General features: G+C 43.6%; 1 protein-coding gene and 1 non-coding gene across 2 annotated transcripts in view; both read left to right on the forward strand.

Moving 5' to 3' along the window:
- The first annotated feature begins 4,741 nt into the window (after positions 1-4,741).
- Positions 4,742-20,311, forward strand: part of TSPAN5 (tetraspanin 5) — a 180,893-nt gene continuing 165,323 nt past the window's right edge. The window contains exon 1 of the mRNA XM_068975215.1: positions 4,742-4,869. Within this exon, the coding sequence (XP_068831316.1) occupies positions 4,789-4,869 (81 nt within the window). The 5' untranslated portion in view covers positions 4,742-4,788. The remainder of the gene's footprint in view (positions 4,870-20,311) is intronic.
- Positions 7,671-7,781, forward strand: LOC138082515 (U6 spliceosomal RNA). The gene has a single exon (XR_011145140.1). It is a non-coding gene; the product is annotated as a U6 spliceosomal RNA (small nuclear RNA).

Below are 20,311 nucleotides of genomic sequence, written 5' to 3' on the forward strand. Positions count from 1 at the left end.
GACAGACAGTGAAAGACAGAAAGGAGGGAGGCAGAAAGGTGGTGGAGAGAGCGAAATACAGAGAGAGTGACAAGCTCGTTAAATCTGCTGTCTTAGGTTAAAACGCTATTGTCATATCTTGCTGCTTAGCTAGGCAACTGTTAGAAGAACATGCTTTACCTATCTGTACTGCCATTGAAAGATTAATTATCTTTTCAGTAATTAAACTTATTAACCATTTTTTTCAACCTCAGAATTATAAAGGAGATGGCTGTAGGGGAGTCTCAGGGGAGAAAATTACTCTCATTGTTTTTTCCCCCTTAAAATAGGCCAGAATTTATTGAGTCATGAAAGGTAGTGCTGAAATAAATATAATGATTACTTAGTTATTTGTTTGTCTTTACGTATAATTTTATCTTTGTCATTGTGAAAGCAATATAACCACATTAAATAGAAACCAGAAACAGGAAAACACAATCACCCACAATTCCATAGTCTAACAACTATTATCATTTTGAAACAAGTAACACCTAAACTTTTTTCATACATAGTCTACTCATTAACAAGGGAAAGTGTGCATATATAAATTTTCCATTCTTCTTTGTCAACACAATTTATTATTATTTTAAAAAAATGGCAACCTACACTGTATACCATTTTGCATCTTGCTTGTTTCATTTAACTTTCCTATTACTTTGAGATATTTCCACAAAAATAAAATTGAACATTACAATACAGTCACATTAACACATATTCTTTATAATCATCATCTTTAATGCCTGTAAAAGATTTGAGTAAATGACTCACCCATTTTTAAAATAAATATTTATCAAGCACCTGAAACACTGGCTGGGCGCTAGTAATTCTGAGATTAAAAGGAGATGGACCACACCCTTGAAGGAGGGAGCAGCAGAGTGGAGGAGACAGGCAGGTAAACAAGTAATTACAGGTAACCTCCAAGTGCCAAATTGGGAGAATGTAGGAGGTGCTGAGGAGATAAAGAGGGAGCCTGGAGAATGCTGATTGGAAGTGTTGAGGATAAGTAAGAGGGCTCAGCTCACAGACACAGGGCAAGGAGAGTGCTTAGGGAGAGAGCAGGAATGATGTGTGCAAAGCAGAGAAACACGAAGCAATGTCGTGGTCCAGAGTACAGGGAGTTGGGTATAGCCCCTATTCTAGCATCTTCAAGCTGTCACCAAGTTTTCAATACTGCTGTGATGTACAACTTGCGGCACAGGACTTTTCTCATATTTTGGAGTATTTTGTTGGCTAGATTCCCAGAAGTGGGACTGCTGAGTCAAAATGTAGGAGCACCCTGACCTACGACATATAACCAAAATGCTTTGCAAATGGATAGAATCAGTTTATAATGACACCAGCAATGTATGAGCAAACCATTGCTTATTATCTCTATATCTTTACCATTGAGTTAACGTCTATTTCTTTAATTACTGTAAAGTTAATTTTCACCATATTTATTACTATCTGATGTCTTTGTATGTGATCTGTTTTCTGCTTTTATTCAATCACTGAGATTTTGTATTTTACTTTACTGTATGAGCCCTACTAAGATATTCATACTTTTTTTTTATATTTGCTGTCACCATTTTTTTGGTTTAGGTTTCTATGTAATACTGATCTATTTGACTGTGTTGGGTCTAGTCGCAGCATGCAACATCTTTGTTGGGTCATGCGGGATCTAGGCTCAGTAATTGTTGCACTTTGCTTGCCCCGCCACATGGAGGATCTTAGTTGCCTGATCAGGGATTGAACCAGGCTCCCTTGCATTGCAAGGCAAATTCTTAGCCACTGGACCACCAGAGAGGTCCTCTATGTCCTTGTTTAAAACAATGTTTGACACATAGAAGTTTTAAGCTATTACCCAGTCATCTCTGTTGATTATTTCCTTCTATTGCTTCTAAGTTGAGAAATACTTCTAGCCAGAGGTTTAACCAATAGTATTCTATTTTCATTGGAAAACATACTGATGCTGGGAAAGATTGAAGGCAAAAGGAGAAGAGGTGGCAGAGGATGAGTGGATAGGTAGCATCACAGACTCAATGAACGTGAATCTGAGCAAACTCTGGGAGATAATGAAGCACAGGGAAGCCTGGCATGCTGCAGTCCATGGGATCACAAAGAGTTGGACATGCCGGTGCAGAGGTTAAAAGCGTCTGCCTGCAACGTGGGAGACCTGGGTTCGATCCCTGGGTTGGGAAGATCCCTTGGAGAAGGAAATGGCAACCCACTCCAGTATTCTTGCCTGGAGAATCCCATGGATGGAGGAGCTTGGTGGGCTATAGTCCATGGGTTGCAAAGAGTCAGACATGACTGAGCGACTTCACTTTTCACTAGTGACTGAATAACAATTATATTTTCTGGTTTGCTTTACAAAATATATTTAACTCATAAATCCTCCTTGAACTTGGCTTTGAAATATGAAATGAGAATTCAGCTAGTCCCCCTGCCCCAAATTACCAGAGTTATCTGAACTTCTTCTCTGTTGGGTTTTATTTCAAAGACAAATCCTGTGTAGGATCAACTCAGTCATCAGCTGGATCTGATTTCTAGTACTTTTCTGAGTTGTGTCATATAACCTTAAGAGAGACATTTCCTCTGACTTACCCAGGAATCCGCAATAACTGCTCTACTTACATATACGAAGAATTACAAGATGGCATCAACAGCTTATGTAAAGTGTGGCAGCACCTTCCTGTTAGTGGGGAATCGGCTACTAAGGGCAGACTGCCTTTGAAGCCCACCAGATTGGTGGTAGTCTGCTGTGTGCTTTGGGTGGGTAGAGGACACTTTCGAGGTAGAGACGGTTATTTCATCCAAAGGGCTGAAGTCACTGTTACCAGTGTCATAATTCTATGATCTTCTGGTTCTTCCACCTTTGTGGGGACCCTGGCTCCTACCGGTGACCTCAGTATAGCCCCAATCCCTCTCAAGGCCAAGCCTGTTTAAGCGTGGTTTATGGCAAGAAAAAGTAACTTCTTGCTCCTCCATGTAGGCTGTCAACTAGCTAGCTAGGTTTTGAGAAGAGTGAGGGGGTGGTTAATTAGGGAAATCCTATGCCAAATGTTATCAAGCCTATTAAAGGATCTCTTGGGAGCTTAGGAAGCATGCAGATTTCTGTGCCCGGTACCAGGTTTCACTGGTATGGTGCCGGAAAATTTCCCTGATCTTATCTCTTTGCAGCTTTTTCAAGCCTTTTTTTTTAAGGCTTGAAACACCCACAGATGTTTACACACAGTTCTGAGCAGTTCTTCATTCTTTTTTCGTGAAATACTGATACCTGCTTGCCAGCACCTATGACAGTGCCCCAGGAGGAAGGCAGTTACATAACTAATGGGCACACATGCTCAGGTAGGGCTCCAAAATAATATCCAGCTTCGTTTTCTCCTTCCTTAGAGGTCAAAAGCTTAGTCGTTCATGATCCGTAAACCCAATTCAGATTCCCCAGAAGACCATCCTAGAACTCCAGGATTGCTCCTTAGAGTGAGGACCGGTCAGGGTCCTTCGGCACTATTCCGTCTTGTGGGGGCATCTGCAGTCCGGATTTCTGTTGCCGACAGGCCCTAGGGCAAGGATCCTGTCGTGCGTCGGATTCCTTTGGGCCATCTCTCCTACCTCGTCCCCCTCTCAAGGATAAGCCTCTCTCTCTCGCAGGTGGGGAGGCTGAGTTGGAGCCACTTTCAGGGGAATTCAGGGGACTTTCCTACGCAATCCTCCGGGTTCGTTCCCATTTCCCGTCTCTTCCCCCACCCCTTCCCGGACATCTCATCCTTCCCCTTTGCTCCTAGCAAAGTCTGTGACCTCTTTCCTCTCCGCCTCGGTGGCCCCGCGTCTTTTCTTGCTACAAAACCAGGTGGTGGAGCAGGGGGTGTGAGTGAAGCTACACCCAGAAGGATGCTCGTCCTGCAGTGGAGCGCAGGGGGAAGGATTCGTCCTGAGGATCCCAACTCAACCAGCTCTCTCACCCCGAAGCGATCCTTTCCCCCAGGTCCCTCCAGAAGCTGCCTGCTGCCGCCGGTGGCAGACGGGGACCATCAACTCCAGTCACTCCTCCAAGGCTGCTCCCACTGGGCGCGCTCTCCGGGCATCCTTACACCTCCCTTCGGCCTGCCATCCTCCCTACCTACCCGCAGTGCTCGGGGGTCCGCGGAGCTCCTGGCTGGCCTGAGAAGGGGAGGGGATGAAGCGAGCGGGAGGAGCGGAGAGCTCTGGAAGGAGGGGGCGGCGCGGCCGCGTTGTGCCTCCCGCCGCCCGGGAGCGCCCGAGCCCGCGCGCGCGCGCACCTCACGGAGGCTCGGGCGGCGGGAGGCGGGCGGAGCTGAGGGCGGTGCGGGCGGAGGAGCAGCCGGTCGAGCGGGCGGAGCGATCGGCGGGCGGAGCGAGGGGTGGGAGGGAGCGCGCGAGCGGGCAGGCGGGCGAGTAGCGTCTCCACCAGCATCCGCGGCGGTCTCGTTTGCCCGAATCCCGGAGGCTGACCAACGTCCAGCGGACGGGCTTGGGAGCTCGCCTTGTGCTGGGGGCCAGCCTCAGCGAAGCTCGGGGCTTGCAGCGTGCTTCCCTGCCCGCCCGCGGCCACCCCGGCTCCGGCGGCCTCGGCGCGCGCCAAGGGCTGGAGGTGCGGGAGCCACTCTCCGCTGCTCGGTCCCTGCGCTGCTCAGCCCGGGTTGGCCGCCGCGCCGCGGCCCCGAGCGCCGCCCCGGATCCCCTGCTTCCCGCCGGCTGCTCCGAGCAACGGTGCTCCGGGGCTCCAAACTCGGGCTGCCGGGGCAAGTGTCTTCATGAACCCAGAGGATGTCCGGGAAGCATTACAAGGGCCCTGAAGTCAGTTGTTGCATCAAATATTTCATATTTGGCTTCAATGTCATATTTTGGGTAAGTTGGAGCGCTTCTGGGATTTCAACTATTGTGGCTGATCGATTCGCGACGATTTCGCGCACGTTGCTCTCAGCCTTTACTTTTCGCAGCCCCTCGGGCGCTTGTCGGAGCTCGCAGAGGCGTTTGCCTTCCGCCCTTTCAGCCTGCGCGTTGGAGAAATAAACATTTAATCCTTTCTAGGAACGCGAAAAGGTAAAAAGAAAAACGGAGCCGGAAAGAGGGCACCCAGGCCTTGAGATTGCTTTTTAAGGGACGAATAACGTAGATGCAGATGAAAGAAAGGGTTCGGCAGTTGGAGAAATGAGCAACCACTCGAATGAGATTTGCTCCCGGTGGAGTATGGATGTTGGGCAGAGCGTGGTGTCATAATAGGGAAGGCTAATCGGACAGAGTCGACCCTGAGGTCCACCTCTAACGGGGATCTGATTGGACGAGGGCTTGGCTCCGTGTTGCCGCGGCCAGTCTGTGCCATGCTCAGCGTGTATCTTCTTGCACCATCTCGGGCTTTGTGTAGGATGCAGATGCGGCGGTATATGGTTCTGTAATGTGCACGTAAATAACGCTTCCTGCACGCTCTTCTCTTCGTCTTCTTCGGGAAAGCGCTCCTTTTGCATAATGGACTGACCAGTGGGTGTGCGGGGTGGAGGTGTTTATTTCTCTGTCTGTATTATTGTCAGGATAATAACAAGTCACCAACATATGTTTCAGTGTGTTCGCACCTCACGACCTGCTTTTCCGAGGAGTGACACATAGAGCGGGCCGTTTGGGGGGAAACCTTGGAGAAATGCAGAGGAGAAGGCGTACGAGACATGTTTTGTGGGGGTACCGGCAGAGCAAATGCTTGAATGAAAGGTTCATCCATGCTCTGCTGGCACCACAATACGCTGGGCACCTACTGTAATTAGGCTGGGATGCCTACTCTTTTGTTTTGTTTGGATTCTCTTCTTTGATCTCACAAACATGTTCAGCACCCAGACAAAGAGTTCACTAGGACAAGGGGAAACGTTGCTTCAAAGACCGTGTGCTTTTTCTTCTCCTTCCCATCCCTTTCCATCCTCTTCCTTACTGGGCACTCCCTTGGCCCCCACAATTCCCCCCATGGAAAGTAAAGATGGTGGCTGGTTGGGGTAGTGGGGGCTGTTCTTCAAGTTGCTGTTTAGTGTGGATTCAGTGTGAGGTCAACAATAATCCAGTGGTGGTGGTGGGATCAATGATAATCCACAGCAGTCTGAACATGGGGTGTATTTATTTTGATTCTCCTTTAGTTTTGGCCATTTGTTTGAACATATACATTGATGAGAAGATTTGTCAATACAGCTCTTTATATTGTTTTCTTCCTACCACACTTTTACTAGGCTATTTTATTTTTATTCTCTGTTTTCTCTAGGAGTGTCTTGCATTGCTCTTGCATGTTTTGCAAAAGGGAATGAGAGTGATTGGAGACTACTCTCTGTGTCAGCATGTCATCTGGCCTCAGGACTGAAAATGGGGTGGTGACACATGAATGAATATCAGATCCAGTCATTCCCAAGCCACTTTTTGACAGAGGTTGAACGTGATTCCTGTTAGCAGTCACCCCCCTCCCACCCCCAACATAGTCAAACACTGCTACAAATGTGGGAAGAAGAAATTATTTTCTTTTCTTGCTTCCTTTTTTTCAACCCTTGTTGGACATATTTAAAAGTCAAATTCCTGGGTGAGGCGTTTTGGTTTTATCTGAACTTGAAACTTTCATGACTTTGAGAGTCAGGGACTACCGAATTGGGACTGGATCTTCTTGGGGTGGTGAGTTCAAGCCTCTTGATTTTACTTCCAAAAGCTGAACATTTCAGCTACCAGGCAACAAAAAGCACCCAGGGGCTTTCTCTGCAGTTTCATAGCAGGAGGTGGAAAAGAAATAAAGGGATTTGGGCCTGTTTCCCTGACAGTTTGGTGCAATTTTGTAGTGTGTACAGAGGCACATTTAGTGTTTTCTATGGCTTAGGTTGTAGCAAAACCTCTGGAATTGTAGAGAGCTGCCAAGAATTGCAGCGTGCTTGCATGGAGAGTTTCAAAAGAAAGTAACATTTTGTCTGATTTTGAAGGTCTTCATCTCTTGGGAGGAGTTTTATGGGAAGCCTGAAAAGAGACATAGCGCTGTGGAACTAAACCATCTGTCCCAGGCAGAATAGTTATGTAGATGCCTTTGATATAAAGACCCTTCTCTGACTCTGCTGTCTGTATACACACCTTGTCCCTCCTTACTGTGCCTAAAGTCTTCCACTCATCTACCCCCTCATACTTTTGCTATCCTGCTGTCTGCTTCAAGGTTACCTCAAGTTTGGAAATTATTTGGGAATTATGGAATCTCTGAGTTTGCAGTGCCCCAGTCTCTAGAGTGATGATCACCAGGAAGGTAGCCATGATATTTGATGACAGTAATTTAGACTAAGATGTTAGTGACTGAAGAGCCGGGATTGGTGGCCTGATTCTGTAAAGTTACACATCTCTGCTCTCTACAGTTGCCGTCCTAACTGTGACTGCTGGATTCAGCAGACTGGGGCTACTCTAACACAATTATGAAGAAGACTTTGATTACAGAGAACATGGTTTCCTAATCTTTCCACACCGAAACTCTAGCAAAAAAAATTTTTTAAACATTGTAGACATTTTGAAATAAAGTTCTGGTAAAATAAAAACTGAGAATTTGGTAGCCCTAGTGCGAAGCATTTGGTTCTCTTAGTAATGAGCAGTTTGACTTTTCACTACTCAGTTAACTGCCCCGGCCTCAGTTTCTCAACTGTTAAAATGAAGCGTTAGTTCTCACTCTGACAGCACGTATAATAAAATTGGAACAGTACAGAGAAGGTTACAGACAATGGCTCCTGCACAAGGATGACATGCAAATCCACGAAGCATTCCATATATTCACAGCCACTATGGAGAACAGTATGGAGGTTCCTTAACAAACTAAAACTAGAACCACTCATGACCCAGCAATCCCACTCCTGGGCATATACCTTGAGAAAACCATAGTTTGAAAAGATACATACACTCCATGTTTCTTACAGCATTATATCCTTGGAAGCAACTTAAATGTCCCTCAACAGAGGAATGGCTAAAGAAGATGTGGTGCACATATGCAATGGAATATTATTACCCAGCTATAAAAAGAAATGAAATTGTACCATTTGCAGAGATGTGGGTCAACATAGAGACTGTCAGAGAGAGTGAATAATTCAGAAAGACAAAAACAGATATTGTATATTAATGCATATATGTGGAATCTAGAAAGATGGTATGCTGCTACTGCTGCTGCTAAGTTGCTTCAGTTGTGTTCGACTCTGTGCGACCCCATAGACGGCAGCCCACCAGGCTCCCCTGTCCCTGGGATTCTCCAGGCAAGAACACCGGAGTGGGTTACCATTTCCTTCTCCAATGCATGAAAGTGAAAAGTGAAAGTGAAATCGCTCAGTCCTGTCTGACTCCTAGCAACCCCATGGACTGCAGCCTACCAGGCTCCTCCACCCATGGGATTTGCCAGGCAAGAGTACTGGAGTGGGTCGCCATTGCCTTCTCTGAGAAAGATGGTATAGATGAGCTTATTTGCAAAGCAGAAATAGAGACACAGATGTAGAGAGAAAACATATGGATCCCAAGGAGGGATAGATTGGGAGGTTGGGATTGACATATGCACTACTATGTATAAAGTAATAACCAATGAGAACCTACTATATAGCACAGAGAGCTCTGCTCATTGCTCTGTGGTGACCTGAATGGGAAGGAAAAAAAAAAAAAAAAAAGGCAGGGGGGAATATATGTATAGATATAGCTGATTGTAAAGCAACTATACTCCAATTAAAAAAAACAAAAAATGAAGAGTTAGTCAAGTTGTAAGTTTCTTTCTAGTTCTGAAAAAAAAAGAATGGGTCTTTTGAGCTCCAATATGCTGGGGAAGAAAAATATAAGAGATGGGCACTAAAATATAATGAAAATAGCATATATTGGGAAACATTATAGACTTTTTCTCTCACTGAGATTTGCCTGAAAATAACTTTTATTAATTAATTAATTTTTCCCTCAAGGATTCTTTCATTTGAAAAAATCTTTCCCTAATTTCTTCTTAGCTTATTCACTTATTGGTGTAATATGCATACTTTTGTGTCCCCACTGTGAATCTCAAATGTAGTCTTATGAGTCATTAAATATATTTTTTACTATTGGAGTTAGAGTTTCATGTGTAAAATCTGGATCCTTTTATATAATACTTGTAATGGTATGCTGAGTAACAAAGTCAACATCTTGTAGATTCCTTTCTCATTAGTTATCACAAGGTGGTGGTGGGGGACTCTTATTCACCCTATTTTATATTGGAAGAACTCAAGCCAGAAGGGAATTGACGTTGTGGAGGGTGTCACCATACTAGGACATTTCTTGGAAAACCTGAGACTGCTCTGGGGTAGGGGAGGGAAGAGAGAGCTTCTTTTGGGTAATGAACCTCCACACCCCATCACCCAGCATTAACAGACATTTTGCTCTGGACCTTTTTAGGATCTGACTCTAATACTTAAAAACTGTTACTAGGCAAGTAAATTGATATCAGTATTCTGGTTATCTATTGCTATATAACAAACAACCTCAAAACTTAGTGGCTTAAGATGAAACTTGGTTATATCTGACAGTTCTGGGATTTGACCAGGCCCTGCTGGGCAGTTTGCGCTTGGAACTGTCCATTTCAGTTGCAGTGAGACGGAGCTGGCTGGAGTAAACTGAAGGCTCATTGGGGTGGGATACCCAAGATGATGCCCCCACGTGACTGGCAGTTGGTGCCAGCTGAGAGCTCAGCCAGTGTTGTTGGCTAGAGTACCTCAACGTGTTTTTTTCCTTGCTCTAAGACTGGAAGAAGCAGCTTCCAGCCAGTAGACTACTCCTTGAACTGGTGATGGACAGGGAGGCCTGGCATGCTGCGATTCATGGGGTCGCAAAGAGTCGGACACGACTGAGCGACTGAACTGAACTGAACTTGCCATTTCCTTCTCTAGGGAGTCTTCCTGACCCAGGGATCGAACTTGCATGTCCCTCATTAGCAGGCGAATTCTTTACCACTGAGCCATTTTTGTTTATAAAGGAAAGGTAACATTACCCAGTGGGCTTCACTGGTGGCTCAGATGGTAAAGAATCTGCCTACGATGCAGGAGACCTGAGTTCGATCCCTGGGTTGGGAAGATCCCTGTTGGAGGGCATGGCAACCCACTCCAGTATTCTTGCCGGGAGAATCCCCATGGACAGAGGAGCCTGGCAGACTCTAGTCCATGGGGTCGCAAAGAACTGGTCACGACTGAGCGCCTAAGCACAACATTATCCAGTAGAATTGTAGGTTTGAGGATGCAATCAGATAAGATATTACCAAGCACATTGTCTCAATATTTAACAAATGGTGGATATGGTCTGTGTCCTTGTCTCCAGATTTCATACTATTTCCATCCTGGCTATAGAACTTCTAAAATACCTTAGCCTGGAAGTTTGTCATTACTACCAGGTAGTGGTGCTCCTCTTGATGTCTACCAAGGAGATGGGGTGAATAGATTCAACAGATTTATTCATCACTTATTTGAAAAGAGCACTGTGGATCAGTGGAAGCCTTAAATGACTTAGGAGAGCCAAGTCATTTATCTTCTCTTTGCTGTACAAAGATTAGAAAGCCTTGGATCCTTGAGGCCAAATTTCTCCTTGATGTGCTTGCAAATATTACATTGTGTCTTTAAGTGTAGGTTTACCCAGGTTTGATGGCAGAATGTTGCATCTAATTTGTTTCCACAGGGCTCCAATTCTGAGAGAAGAGAGATTTAGAGAACCTTGTGGGGGGCATCAAGTTGGAATCCTTATCTTATGATTCACTGTAAATTGTAAGATGTTCTGGAATGATGATACATCAGCAGTTTATAAGTCATAATTTTTGTTTTAATTTGCTAGACATCTGTTAGCTTCGATGGCAACCATATGGGAGTCTAAATTGCCTTTTGAATTACAGGGAGATGGTAGGAAGAAAGCTAAATATGGTTATGAAAGTGTCAAATGGGAAAAGTGTAAGAAGGGTGTGTAGACTTCAGTGGGGAAAGTAATTGACTGCTGACTTGCTTGGTCTGGCCTCTCACTCTTGGGTCAGTGAGAAGGCACCAAAGCATTCTCGCATGATGATATGCCTGGAAGATTGAAATGAAGCCAAGGGGAAGAGTTGGAAAACCAACTAATGTCTCACCCAACATAAAATTGCCAAGGTGAGCTCATTTAGAAGGATCACTCTGTCTTAATACGTCCACAGTAGTAGTTAGTCTCTGGCCAAAGGTGAAAGCAACCTGTATTTTAACAGAACTTTATGATTACGGTGTCTTGCTTCTAAACATTTCAAAGCAGCATATAAGCACATCATGACATGTTTGTGACAGATGTAGAAATTGAAGAACAGAGACGTGGAGTGACTTTTGAGGTGATGAACAAATCAGGGTCCACTTTTAAAGTGTTAAGTCTCTAGCAATATCTATAGCCCTAGCTTCTTACTTTAAACTTAGTTTAGAAGATGCTTGTTACTCTAAAATAAAACATCAAGTAAGTCATTTACATCTGTTCATAATTGAAAAGTGATAAGGTTTTTGCATATGCCTCAATTAACACCACCCACAAGCGCAGAAAAGTTAGGATGAAAATGTTGTTAAAGAGTATGATAGAATAATAAACTATTGTGTAGTCTATTGACAGTTCATAAATGAAAAGTGGAATATTAGAGACAGTGTTCCTGAGTCACTTGCTTCTTTCCATATGTAACGCTGATGACTGTCTCAAAACGCTACCTTCAGACTTCCAAATCATCATCCTTCATTAGACTATAAAGGCTTCAATTGCAGGGACTCTCAGTTATTTTCGTAAGTGTAGTGTCTGGCATATTGTCTGAAACACAGTAGGTGTTTAATAAATGTTTGTTGAGTGAATGAATTACGAAATCATTGGAGAGTACATAGACTTCCTCTCTATTCACTATTCAGGGAGGCATTTTCCCTGTAACATCTGGCCAACCCTCCTTAGGATGGATTTCTTTGGGACCACTTTAATCACTTGAGAGTTTCATCTTTCCTGCAAACTAGATGGAATCATTCCCTCTGGAGTGTCTATTTTCCTAATTTACTGTGGTTGAATTTTTATTTTTATTTTGGAACAGTCTCACACCTGCAGAGAAATTGCTAGTGGTACTATCTGTTTTTATCCTGAATCATTTGAGAAAAAGTTGCTGGCAAATGGCTATCACATACCAATACTTCAGTGTATATTTCTTGAAACTAAGATGTTCTCCAAGACCATCACAGTGTAGTCATCAGTCGTGTCCGACTCTGCGACCCCATGAATCACAGCACGCCAGGCCTCCCTGTCCATCACCAACTCCTGGAGTTCACTCAGACTCATGTCCATAGAATCAGTGATGCCATCCAGCCATCTCATCCTCTGTCGTCCCCTTCTCCTCCTGCCCCCAATCCCTCCCAGCATCAGAATCTTTTCCAATGAGTCAACTCTTCGCATGAGGTGGCCAAAGTACTGGAGCTTCAGCTTTAGCATCATTCCTTCCAAAGGAATCCCAGGGCTGATCTCCTTCAGAATGGACTGGTTGGATCTCCTTGCAGTCCAAGGGACTCTCAAGAGTCTTCTCCAACACCACACTTCAAAAGCATCAATTCTTCGGCACTCAGCTTTCTTCACAGTCCAACTCTCACATCCATACATGACCACAGGAAAAACCATAGCCTTGACTAGACGGACCTTTGTTGGCACAGTAATGTCTCTGCTTTTGAATATACTATCTAGGTTGGTCATAACTTTTCTTCCAAGGAGTAAGCGTCTTTTAATTTCATGGCTGTAGTCACCATCTGATACATTACCACCATCTAAATCTTAGACCTCATTCAAGTTTCTCAGTTATTCCAATCTTGTCTTCTAAAGCAGAAGAATTCAGTTCAGAAGACACATTGTATTTAGTTGGGTCTTTTAGTCTTTTTCAGTCTTTCACTGGTCAGATTTTTGACACTTTTGAAGATTTTACACTAGCTGTTTTGTACAATGTCCCTTAATTGGGGTTGTTCCGCCATTTTCTCATTCTTAGATTCAGGCTGTCCATCTCTGGCAGGATAATTACAGAGGTGGTACCGAGTTCTTCTTATTGCATCCATCAGGCGGCACTGATTTCTGTTTGTGTTTGTTCCATTACTGATGGCGATCACTTGACTGAAGTGCTGCCTGCCGTTTCTCCATCATAAAGTGACTTTTTTTCCCTTTTGTAATTTATGTATATATCTTGTGGCAAGTTATTGTGAAATTATGTAAATAGCCCATTCCTCATCAAAATTTCAGTTAATTAATTAATATCAGTGGGAACTTCTGGTCTCTCTTTCTCCAGTATGTTTTAATTGAACTGTTACTCTCGTTACTTACTTTAATGTTCCCGTTGGTCCCAGGTTTGACAGTCAGTGGCAGTGACTTTATGCCCTTTGACTCCCATCATTCTTTGAACACATCTTTGCTTTCTTTCAGAAAAAGATATTCCAAGCTCATTTTGTAATTTACTAGTGTCATGTTTTATATCAGTCATTTCTCCAAGGAGCCCTAGTTCCTTTGCATAGAAATGATCTGTAGAAACCAATATCTAGTTGCTAAGTATGCTTATTGCTTGGAGGCTGTCACCACCTCTGGGCCCTTTTAATGGACAGGACTGTGGAATATGTGTGTATGTACATATGCACACTTAACTCACGTATACATCTGTGTTTCTATATCTAGCTATATATTTTCAAAACCATGCGTTCACGCTGGTATCTCAAATCCCTATCTGACACCACAGGGCTTACTTTAGTATTTTTCTTTTCCACATTTATAAACTACCTCTTTGACAGTGAGAATCCTGGCTCCCATTTTCCTTAACAATTTGCTCATTTGATTAAATCTCCCCTTGTGTAGCCAGTCTTCCACTGCTGCCGATGACCCTTACCTGGTTACTCTCCTTACCTGTTGGAACTCCAACCTGCATCCCACTGTGAACACCTTTCTCTGATACCTGGCTCTGGTCTTTCACATCTCCATACTCATTCCTGCACAAAGGCCTATCTTCCTTTGTCCCTTCTCATGGCTTTAAGACTGAATTTTTCAGGAAGGAGAAGGGGAAGGGCCTGGGTTACTCTTGTGTGATGTAAGACTTCTCTGCCTCTGCACAGACCTTCATTATTTAAAAATTCCTAGACCCTTTGCTTTCCATCTTTAGAGGCGCTTAGGTTTTTCATGGTTTCTTCATATCTGCCCAGATTATTGTGCTCTGCCTGTGGTCCCATTAATGGAGCAACCAGAATGGAACACATTTTTTTCATGCGCTGTTCTACCATCCAGAGAATGGTGGGTTGTTATTCTCGAAGTCCCCCTTCAGTTCTAGGTTAGGAGGTAGAGCCTGGATTCATCTTTGAATAAGCTACTTTTACACGTTATTGCCTCAGTTGCTCATCTAAAGTAAGTAAAGTGTCAGTTGCTCAGTCGTGTCTGACTTTTGTGACCCCAGGGACTGTAGCTCACCAGGCTCCGCTGTCCATGGGATTCCCCAGGCAAGAATACTGGAGTTGGTTGCCATTTCCTTCTCTAGAGGATCTTCCTGACCCAGGGATCAAACCCTGGCCTTCCGCATTGCTCATCTAAAATACAGTGAAAATAATTCCAATAGCTTACAGAGTTGTTATCCAGTATTAAATGAGATCATACACACGAAAGTGTTAGTTGCTCAGTCGTGTCCAACTCTTTGCAACCCCATACACGGTAGCCCGCCAGGCTCCTCTGTTCATGGGATTCTCTAGGCAAGAATACTGCAGTGGGATGCCATTTCCTTCTCCGTACATGTGAAAGTGCTTTCTAAAAGGTCATTCTCTTGGTACAAACAGTAGTTATTAACGCAGGCTAAACTGCACATGCTTTTTCTGGCAGCCAGAGAACATTGTTGGCTCAAGTTGAATTTCTAGTGGAATGAAACCTTCATCTCTTTTTCAAGTGAACTTCTTTTAAACCTATCTCCCTAGGCTAAGTGCTAATCAAAAGCCCTAACCCTCCAGTTAATTATTTGCATTTAGATTTAGTACTATATATGTATCCTATTTAAATGTCTTATTCTGGCCCACTGGTTTTCACTTCCTTCCAGCAGCTGTAGGCTTCCTTAAGGTGTATGGGGCCTGAGTGGGAGGGTTTCTGCCCTTTGTTGCTCCTGGAGCAGCTCAGATAGTAGGTTTGGTATTTTGGTATACCATGAAGGGTTTTGCTTGAAAAAGGGGGTCTACTGCTTAAACACACAATTGAAAACCACCATCCTAGCCTTCAGATAAATTTCAATCTTGAAGGTCAAGGCATGTTTAGAAAAAGTTATTCCTCATACAGGTTTTTCTCTTATGGATTTTCTTCATGCATTGGAAGTCCCTCTCCCTGGCTAGGGGCTTCCCTGATGTCTCAGATGGTAAAGAATCTGCCTGCAATGTAAGAAACCCAGGTTTGATCCCTGGGTCAGGAAGATCACATAGGGAAGGGAATGGCTGCCCACTCCAGTATTCTTGCTTGGAGAATCCTTTGGACAGAGGAACCTGGTGGGCTGCAATTCTCGGGCTCTCATAGTGGAACACAACTGAGTGACTCACATTTTCACTTTTCACTTTCTATAAGGTTGGTTGATATTTCACCCCTTTATAGACACAGCAGCATAATCAGTGAATTGTTAGGAACTTTCAGTCTTCCCACCTGGGAATCTGATTCCGTAGGTCCAGGATGGGGCCCTGGTATTAGTGGGGATTTTTTAAAATCCCTGCAGGTGATTTTGATGTCCAGCTGAAGTTGAGAAGCTCTAGCTTGTTTTTCTTAGCAAGATATGTCATCTCTTGCTATTACTCTCTGGAGGGTCACTGGGGGAGCTGGGAGTGGGTGGTATAGGGCTCTGACCAGAGGGTGACTGGCTTCGCCAGCACACACAGCTAGTGTTCTTCGCCTATGACAAAAAAAAAAAAAAAAAAATTATGTGGCCTATTTTATCCCTCATGGAATTTTTTATTAATCCAAAAATGCCAGTTTATTTTTAAACCTGAAAACCCGAAGAACAGAAGGAGAAAATCTCCGCTAGAGAGAACCTCTCGTGCTGCAATTAGTATGCTAAAAATTGGCATCGTATAGGGGTAGAAGCTAGTTATTCATGAGGCAGGAACAGTGAAGAAGCAGATGTTTCGTTCTTTTGCCCTTGTGGCCCTGCAGACTTCGGTGCAGTGGACTGGGTCTAACCACGGACGCAGGACAGCAGACTCTGCTCCTCTCCACACACCTGCCTCCCTGTCCAAGGTGCTTGGGTTCCTTTCAGCCTGTTTCCAGAAGCTTCTTCCTGTGCCCCCTGCCCTGAGTGGACTGGGGGTGGGGAGAAGGGGAGCTGCTCTCTGCACCTCTGTGGCGGTTTTGTTGACTTCCCTCTGCTGACATGCCAAGCAGGGACGTTTCTTCTCTCATATCTAAGTTTGCAGCACTGTCATGAAGAGCTGGCAGAAGGGCAAACAGGAGACATCTTCCAGTTTTCCTTAGAAAGAAAAGTTTCAGTGTGCATAACACGCTTTTTCATTTTTTTTTCTGACTTACTCCTTTTTATCTACTCCCTTTTGAAAGAAAGAAAGAAACAAACAAAGAATTAGGTGTTCAATATGGCTGGGCACCTAAAGTGGAAATCTTTTGAGAGAAATAAAATTAAAAAAAAAAAACTTTTATTTTATATTGTGGTATAGCCAGTTAACAATGTTGTGATAGTTTCAGGTGAACAAAGAAGGGACTGAGCCATAATATACACGTATCCATTCTCTCCCGACCTCCCCTCCCATCCAGGCTGCCATAAACATTGAGCAGAGTTCCATATGCTATACAGTAGGTCCTTGTTGGTTATCCATTTTAAACATAGCTGGGTGTACATGCCCATCTCTGACTCCCTAACTATCCCTTCCTCTCATTCTCCCCCTGCCCCTAGCCCCGGCAACCATAAGTTCTTTCCCTAAGTCCGTGTGTCTCTGATAGCAATAAAATTTTGAATTAAAATCTGAATGATTTCTCTGAGATGTTTAACTGGAGCATAGTTATCAGCACTCATAAACACACCCAGAATGGTATACACATTCTGTGGTTAGCACTATGTTATTATCTGTACATAAAGAATCATTAATTATGAAATATAAGGTATAATATTTAAGTAATGTAATCACCAACCTCAGTAACAAAATAGCATTAGGAAGTGGTTGGCCAAACATTTTGGCTCTTCTCATTGAAAAGGCATAGTAATATTCTATAGCTCTTCCAACTACTATTTACTATTTGGATAAGTATTGCAAGACATAGGGCTCTTTCTACTTGTTGATTTTTTTTTCTAAATTATACTTGGCACTTCATCTTGAATTTCTAAAAATCTGGAGGGAACAGCTGGTGCTCTAATAAATATTCAGGCCAGCTATTTTAATGCTTTGTACTTAATTAAGTCGTCCTAATAAAAGAGGAATACTTGACTTAAGCATTTCTCAAAGTATAATGTTTTGCTTCCAACAAAAATTTCCCCCAACTGTTAATATTTCCCTGAAGCAGCCTTAAAACTTAATTCTGCCAAGTGAGTAGTTCTAATCACTTCTGAAGCATTTAATGCCAAAACTCAGTTTTCCTGTTTTAAGGTACAGTCCTATCAATATAGCCCAGCCCCTTAACTTGTGAAAATTCCACAGTCATTGACCTTTTAGAAGAATTCTTTGTAGGGTCCAGTATTAGAGAGTAATAAAATGTTCACCCTGAGTTGGGGATTCTTGTGGTCTGGTGGTAGGCAGAAGTCTGGTAGTAAGGAGTTTGGATTCTGAATGTGTCTGAATTTTTACCCAGTTTTATCCCCAGACTTGTGATCTTAGGCTACTTACTCACCTTACGGTTATGTCTCCTTGTCTGCAAAATGGCATTTTTAGTAGTAATATTAAGACCCAGCATCTATCTCATAGTTGTGAGGATTTAGAGGAGTTAGTATATATAAACTGCTTGGAATGATTGATAGGTATTAGCAATTATTACTCTTATTTTCCTCTATGCCTATAGTTTCATTTTGGTGGGTTTTTTTTCTCTTGACTTCTTTCAGAACCATTACAGTAATCTTACACTGTAACATATATTTTTTTGTTCTTTATAATGTTCTGCCTACATAAGTACATTCCTAAAATAACTAAAGGGAAAAAGGATCTAACAGACGTTCACAGTGTTCTTTTCATTGTAGTGAATGGCGTGTAAGTCTTATCATGGATACCAGACCATGCATTCCTGTCGATTGTTTATTGTTAATGTTCCCATCTTTCTTTACCCAATTGGATTCACTCTTCATATTCTCAGCAAAACCAGACGGTCTCATGTTGGTGTTTTGTACTGAGAAGTTGAGTTTCTGTTGTTGGATCTTGGTGTTAGGCCTAGCACCTGGGAGAAATAGAAACATTTTATTAAAATCTGTTACATCTGGATATTTTGAGAATACCTAGATGGCTGTCAACATATGTATTTAGCTTTGGTAGTATCATAAGTCCTGTATATTTTAGTCATCGTTTTACTCTGTATTTCCAACACATTCTTTCAGGTTGTGAAGGTGAACACTGAGTTGGCGATACAGATAATTCAGACTTTCCCCTGGATTTCTTTCCTGCTGATGAAGAAGTAGGATTTTGGTCAGAACTTCCAATATTCTTGCCTGGAGAATCCCATGGATGGAGGAGCCTGGTGGGCTACAGTCCACGGGGTCGCAAAGAGTCAGACATGACTAAGCAACTTCACTTCCCTTCCCTGGATCATTGACTAAATAGGCTGCCCTCTTGGTGAATGAGTGACCGCCTCGCTTCTCCTTTGAAGTGTCACTGAGGTGCCCATAGAGTGTTGCACTTTTCTTCCAGTAGTGACACCTGATGGAGAAGGTGATGGCAGCCCACTCCAGTACTCTTGCCTGGAAAATCCCATGGATGGAGTCGGACACGACTCAGTGACTTCACTTTCACTTTTCACTTCCATGCATTGGAGAAGGAAATGGCAACCCACCCCAGTGTTCTTGCCTGGAGAATCCCAGGGATGGGGGAGCCTGGTGGGCTGCCGTCTATGGGGTCGCACAGAGTCGGACACGACTGAAGTGACTTAGCAGCAGCAGTGTCACCTGATGCAGAAGACCTAGGCTGCCCTATTTCCAAGCATAATTCTCTCTCTAATTGGGCTTAACTCTAGGAGAAAGGGCCAGGGGATGCTACTTCAGTAGATACAAGGAACCTGGGCCCTCATTCCCATGCTGAAGTTGTTCAGAAAGCTCCAGCCATTGAAGGAAGAGAGGAGGGATGACGGGAGGGTTAGGTAGAAATTTCATTACATTATTCATTAGTAAAAAAGATGATCTAAGTGGCACAACTGGATATTATAAGAGCACTTAAATTTTTTTTTTTTTGATTGGAGGGTAATTGCTTTACAATGTTGTATTGGTTTCTGCTGTACAGCTATGTGACTCAGCTGTATGTATACATATATGCCCTCCCTCTTGAGCCTCCTTTCCACCCCATCCCCATCCCATCCCTCGAGGTCATCACAGAGCACTGAGCTGGGCTCCCTGCCTTCTACAGAAGCTTCCCACTAGCTAACTATTTTACACGTGATAGTGTAGATATGTCAGAGGTACTCTCTCAATTCACCCCACCCTCTCTGTCTGCTGCTGTGTCTACAAGTCTATTCATAAGAGCATATTTAAAGTCATTTTAGGTTACCCACAGCACCCCCAAAGTGCTGCTTTAGATGCGCTCACTGACTTCACCATCCATTGATGGTTTGTGACTTGCCAGGAAAGGCACTGGGGTTTCCTCCCGGTCCCCCTGCCCTCCGCTGGCTGGTTTTCAGTGAGTGTCTGAAGGATGGCTGGCTGATGAGCCAAAGCAGCAGATCCCAAATGAATGGCCTGCATGGTTTCAGACTGACTTTTGTGCTACCCCTAGCGTTTCTCAACTTTTAAGTCATGTGGGGATCTTGATTAAAATGCATTTTTTGGTTCGGTGGGCTTGAGAAGGGCCTAAGATCCGGTTCATTAACACGCTCCCAGGTGAGGCTGATGCTGCTGGTTCACTGATCTCATTTTCAGTTGCAAGGATCTAGACCATTTCAAACTATTTTTCCTTTAAATCGACTCCGTTTTAAAACCTTAAATACATTTATTTAAAAAGGAAACTTGAAAAATATCACTATTCAGATGCGTACAATGACAACTATATGGGTTGTTAACTTGTAGGTAGCTCTTGGTGCCTGCTGGCAGGCCTGAGTTGCAGACTTATTTTCCTTTGTGACAGTGGAGGTTAACAGGTATACCAAGTGCTCAACATCCTGGCATCAAATGGAG

Source organism: Capricornis sumatraensis, chromosome 7 (assembly GCF_032405125.1).
Source record: "Capricornis sumatraensis isolate serow.1 chromosome 7, serow.2, whole genome shotgun sequence".
Classification (NCBI taxonomy): Eukaryota; Metazoa; Chordata; class Mammalia; order Artiodactyla; family Bovidae; genus Capricornis; species Capricornis sumatraensis.